Source organism: Marmota marmota, unplaced genomic scaffold, assembly GCF_001458135.2.
Source record: "Marmota marmota marmota unplaced genomic scaffold, marMar, whole genome shotgun sequence".
NCBI lineage: Eukaryota > Metazoa > Chordata > Mammalia > Rodentia > Sciuridae > Marmota > Marmota marmota.
In genome coordinates this window covers 11,596,606-11,602,605 of record NW_025999943.1, presented here as the reverse complement: position 1 = coordinate 11,602,605, position 6,000 = coordinate 11,596,606, and the positions used below count along the sequence as shown (strand labels likewise).

The following is a 6,000-nucleotide window of genomic DNA, read 5'->3' as shown; positions in this document are numbered from 1 at the left end:
GCCTGTGTCTTAGGAATTTAAGGATGAAAAACAACCACATAGTGCCTTCTGTAATAGCCTCAGCAAATATTAGTAATGATAATCACTCCTTAGCTTGAAACTATTAATTCAATCTCCCTCAACAATAGCTACTGGTTTCTCCACCACAGCTAATATTAGCCAAGCCCTGGACATGGCTAGTACACAAGTTTAAGGCTTCTGGCCTTGACACAGAGTAAAGAAGGCTGATCATTTCCGTACAAAGCATTGTTTGCTACTTGTGAAGTCACTCATACTGTAAGTTATAATATGCAGAATTTGAACTTGAGTTGACTAAGCAAGTAAAGTAGTGATGCTTTGGGTAAAGACTTGAAAAGTAAGCAGTCCTTCCCCACCCCGGGCCCTTTCCAGAACACAGGTGCTCCCGCTAAAACTGAAAACAGCTCAGCCCCACAAAGGCCACACCCACTCAGGCGCAACCTCAGGGGCGTGCTCTGATCTCCTGGCCCACTGATTGGCTATCTGGGGCTGTGGGCCTCCGGTGATTGGTCATTGCCACTAGAGCCTACGGAACCTGCACGCTGCGCAAGTCCTCACCTCAAAACGAGGCAGAGATGGCGGCAGAAGCCTCGAGGACACGATTTGCTTTGTCTTCCTACCGGCAGGTGGGGAGTAAGAGTCAGAACTGGGGCGCCACCGATTTCCAGTGCACTCGGTGTGAAAGAAGAGTGTCTAGAGCTTCTGGTGAGGAATTGTCCTGTGTCCAGGCTGTGGGCAGGCAGCATCTGAAGCGTGGGAGTTAGATGGAGGAGTAAGGACCGTTGGCGAGGCTGGGGGCCTACTGAATCCACGCACGCGGGGGCTTGGTCAGCAGTATCTAGGTGTCAGAGAAAACCGAACCAGAGAACTAAGGGACACAGCAATGCCTAGGGTCAGGTTGGGGTGGTGTCCCACCTTTCCATGACTTTCTCCCCTTCCCGCACCTGTCTGCACCCACCTTCTACCCAGGGGGCTGGAGGCCGAGATGGCGTTAATCTACCCTTTATAGGGCAGTGCGAAGACTTCCCCTCCCCCCAGGGCTGGAGATCAAATCTAGGGCTTCCTGAGTGCTAGGCAAACACTTTAGCGCCGAGCTGTATCCCTAGCCAACTGCGAAGTCTCCTTGGCCCCAGTTTCTCAAACTTCCCCAAGTTGACCGTTGATGAAAGAGTAGATATAAGAACGTTTCAGATCCTGTTTAGCTGTTTTGAAATGTACAAGGGGTATAGTCACTCTGCTGTTCAGTAGAACACCAGAACTTATCTTTATTTCTGTCAATCAAAAATAAAAATCAAACAGTAGAAATTTAGCATTGTCTTGTGTTCAGGAATAAATGAAACTTGATTTTCTTGGATTGTGTTTTGTTGTAGGAGTAACTAGAAGACCATTGTGAAAATTTTTGTATTGAAAACACCATAAAACACAAAAAAACAGCCCTCCATCCCCGTTTGGTTTAAAGTACTGTGTGTGGGGGGGGGGATAAAAAATAGCTCTTTTGTGTATCTCTTTTGTTGTTTGGTATTTTTGTGTGGTTGGGGATCAAACCCAGGGCTTGCTGCACATGCTAGGCAACCTTTCTTTCCTCTGAACTTCTGTCAACCGGCCTTGGTTTTATCCTTGTTTTTATTTTATACATTGAGTGGAAATTATATGGCACTCCTGTTGATCTGCTAAATTTACGGTTTAATTGAGTGAACACATACGTATTTTAATGTAGCCTAAAATACATGAGTGCTGTATCAGACAGGAATGATTTGTTCAATCTAAACTGGAGGTACTGAAAATTCTTATACTTGAGAGTAACTGTTTAATGTTTATACCTTCAAAGTGAAGGTCATTACAGCTGTTTTGTCAGTTCTTTCAAGATGAACTTCATTTGGGGCATAATAATAAGCCTGGACAGGGACTTAACATAATAATAAGCCTTTGTAGGGAGTTTGTTGCATTTTCAGTGGAGAGCCAAGTTTCTCCTTTTTGGAATTTTGATCACTGCCGCTGTTGTATAGAAAATGTTCAGTTTTAAAATGAAATAATAATTAAGGAATAAAGTTCTTAAAATTAACATTTTTAAAACCAGTTGTTTTTTTTCCATATACTTGTATTACAGTACTTAAAAACTATCATTTGGAAAAATTTAAATGACTTGAAAATTGGAAAGTTCTTTGTAAGCTGTGGTGCAACACCAGTTTTGTTTTTTCTTTTTTTAACTTGTAAACTATCAGAAATTTTATCAAAACAGTTAAACATTTTGATTTCTTTGTTAATATCTCTCAAGTTTAAGTAGGGATTTATAGCATGATTGTAAGCAAGTTTCACATATTTCAGTGGGCTGAAAAAGTTGTAAAACTTAAAAAATAAAATTAAAAGAATTAATTTTTTTTTGCTAGTAAAAAATGACTGATATTTTTCTAGTTTTATTTTCCCTTTTTGTTTTCTTACCAAAATGTCTTTAAGTGCAGTTTTTTGAAGTTAAACTAAAATATATTGTTTATGACAAACTTCAAATTCTACTTAGTGCATTTAAATCTTGATACTGGGTTTTCAGCCAAGGTTATGGTATTTCCTTTCATAAATGCTGGGTTAGTGAACATGGTCTTTAGATGGGAAATATATGTGACAATTCGATTTCTGTCATGTTTTAACATCTTAAATTACTATAAGAGAGCAGCCTTGCCAATGTCTCATTTCAGCCATCCTTGACCCTTTCACAGGATGCGAATTATAAACTAGTCAAGGGTGGTATAATTGAATAGGAAGAACTTTGAATTTAAGAGTTGGGCGTGGTCACACACACCTGTAATCCCAGTGATTCAGGAAGCTGGGGCAACGGGATTGCAAGTTCCAGGCCAGCCTCAGCAATTTTAGCGAGTTCTTATCTCAAAATTGAAAAATAGAAAGCTCTGGAGAGGTAGTTCACAATCCCCATACGGCAAAAATAAATAAAATTAGAACATTGGACTTGGAAACAGAAGGTTGGAGTCTGGATTGTAGCATTTATTTGTCTGGTTTATTCCTGATTTAGCCAAATCACCAATGTGCGTTTTCAAATGAAATTTCTTACAGCTCTTTGTATGATTAAAATATATGGCAAATTTGTTGGGCTAGGTTGTGTCTCAGAGATAGAGCACTTGCCTAGCATGCATGAGGTCCTGAGTTCAATCCTCAGCACCACATAAAAGTAAAGATATTGTGTCCACCTGTAACTAAAAAATAAGTATAATTTTTTAAATATATGGCAAATTTGTAAAGTTAGAGGTGTAAAATAACTATTTGAATTAATGCAGACATTACTATATGGCTCTGCCTGATTTTGCTTTTTTATTTTTCTCCCTCCTTCTGACCTGACTTAGTTTCTCCTAAATTTTGTTGCATAGGTCACCCATTTCTCAGTAAACTTGGTATCTTCCCTGTACAATAGAATCATTTTTAAATTTAACATCTTATTACTATTGTCCATTCAACATTAAAAAACTATAGAGATTAGTTAATGATAGAATTTTATCAATAGGTCACCACCGTGAACTTCAATGTGGACATGCATTTTGTGAACTGTGCTTGTCAGTAACTGGAGAATACAACACAATTATATGCCCTGATTGTGAGGTAAGTTTTATGATTTTTTCATATACATTAAAGTCTAATGTTAAAGGTAAAAATGTCAGTTGGGAACAGTGTGTATGCCTATAATCCCAGCAATTTGGGAGGCGGAGGCAGCAGAATCACAAGTTTGAGGCCAATGTGGGTAATGTAGTGAGACCCTGTCTTTCAAAATAAAAAAATTTAAAGGGCTGGGGATGTAGCTTAGTGACAGAGCACCCATGAGTTCAGTCCCCAGTACTGCCCTTCCACCCCCCAAAATGTCAGACAAGCTCTAGCTATAAACTAAAGTCTTTGTAAGCAAGAAGGCCTAACAAAAGAAAATTTTTCCCATCCATTTTATTAATTGTTCAAGCTATAGAGAAAAATAAAAAAGTGAAAGTCATTGCCTACATGTTTTGACTCTTTGGAGACCTCTGGGAAATTATCTCTATTTATTTTTCAGTAGAATGTATTCCTTTTAAAACCCTACCCCTGCCACTGTTTTCCTCATTAATAACCATGCAAGCAAATTTGAAACTCTCCCTACCTCTCAATCTTGTGTGTCATCAGATTTACATTTGTGAAGATGCTATACTATAAAAAGGCAAGGAAGCAAAACAACTGTCTAACTTTGATACTTACTTCAAAAGTAATAAATATAAAACAATTTTACTAGAACTAAAATCTGTTGACCCATAATAATGAGAACAAATTAGGGTTTAAAAATAAAGCTTACTAGACATCTTTTGCATTTACTACAAATCCAAATGTTCAATTTATATATGTTCCTGGAAAGCTGACAATCTGTAATTGGGGGTACTGGGAGTTGAACCCAGTGCTTTATCACTGAGCTACATCCCTGTTCTACTTTATGTTACTTTTAAAATATTGAGTTGAACCCAGTGCTTTATCACTGAGCTACATCCCTATTCTACTTTATGTTACTTTTAAAATATTAAAATTTTGCTAAGTTGCTGAGGGTCTTGGTAAATTGCCAGGCTCACTTCAAACTTGAAATCCTCCTCCATCAGCCTCCTGAATTACTGGAACTACAGGCATGCACCACTGTTCCTGGCTTTAATCTGTATTTTTGTAACAGGAGAAATTGTATAAAATGTGGCAGACAATTAATATGGGGGCACAGGACCTAAATTGCAGTTTTTGTTTTGTGAGCCTAGCTCTATCTTTCTTATTTGTGAGAATGAAATAAAACTTGCTTTGTCTTCCCTCTTAGAATTGTAAGAATCAAATCTGAATAATGTGAAAGTCCTGTGCAAGCTTCCAGACCATTAAAATAACCTTTTATTAATTAGGTGTAGATTAACTGGCTTGCAGGTTAAACATAATACAAATACACGTAGTATTAATTTGTAAAAAAGTTTTAATTCTAGAAAAAACATACACATTAGAAACTTTCTGTTTTGGAATTAAATCTTTACAAGTTATGACCTTTATTGTGGGAAATTCCTGTCTCTGATTCCCCTCCCTCCTTTTTTGACATGGGGTTCCTCAAATATGGAGGGCTATGTAGTTAAGACAAAGGAGATCTTTTCTTATGTTTATGATGGTAGATCCTGACAGTTTCAGCCTTGTGGGGGAAGAAGGGAAAAGGAAGGAGTAGGCAGCTAGAACAATCTAACCATGTCTGTCCTCTTTTAACATTCAAAAAACAAAAATTAAGGGTTGGGGGTGGAGCGCTGTGGTAAAGTGCATACCTAGCACACACAAGGCCCTGAGTTCGCTCTCCAGCACAGGAATAAAAAAATTTGACCATAAACTTTTGTCTTTTTTACCAAGTGATTTTATGTTTACTAATCTTAAATTATTATTGTATTTATGTTATTCTTTGGAATTTGGATAACATCTATAGGAATATTTATAATGTATTTACGAATAATGGATTGGATTTTAGTGTTTTAATAATCTATATCATTTTGACTAGTTTTATTCTATCTCTTTTTTTGGAAGATATGTGGCCTGCCTGGTTTATCCTCCTGCCTGCCAGCCTAGGTGATAGGCAAGTGACTACATTCAGATTCTTTTGTTTTTATTTTGGTACCAGGGATTAAACCCAGGGACGCTTAACCACTGAGCCACATCCCCAGCCCCCCCCCCTTTTAAAAAAATATTTTTATTTGTTATTGATGGACCTTTATTTGTCTATTTTTTTATATGTAGTGCTGAGAATCAAACCCAGGGCCTCACACATACTAGGCAAGTGCTCTACCACTGAGCCACAAGCCCAGCCCATCCCCAGCCCTTTTAATTTTTATTTTCAGACAGGGCTTCACTAAGTTGCTGAGGCTGGCCTCGAACTTGAAGTTCTCCTGCCTTAGCCTCCTGAGTCACTGGGATTCCCAGTGTACTCCACCATGCATTGCTATAGTCAGATTCTTAATTGAT

At 38.1% G+C, this 6,000-nt stretch overlaps 1 protein-coding gene across 2 annotated transcripts in view; it reads left to right on the top strand.

Moving 5' to 3' along the window:
- Positions 1-593: 593 nt before the first annotated feature.
- Rnf17 (ring finger protein 17) overlaps positions 594-6,000 on the top strand; it is a 105,299-nt gene continuing 99,892 nt past the window's right edge. For both annotated transcript variants that reach the window (XM_015499363.2, XM_015499362.2), the window contains exons 1-2: positions 594-723; positions 3,527-3,621. In XM_015499363.2, coding sequence (XP_015354849.1) covers positions 594-723; positions 3,527-3,621 — 225 coding nt within the window. The remainder of the gene's footprint in view (positions 724-3,526; positions 3,622-6,000) is intronic.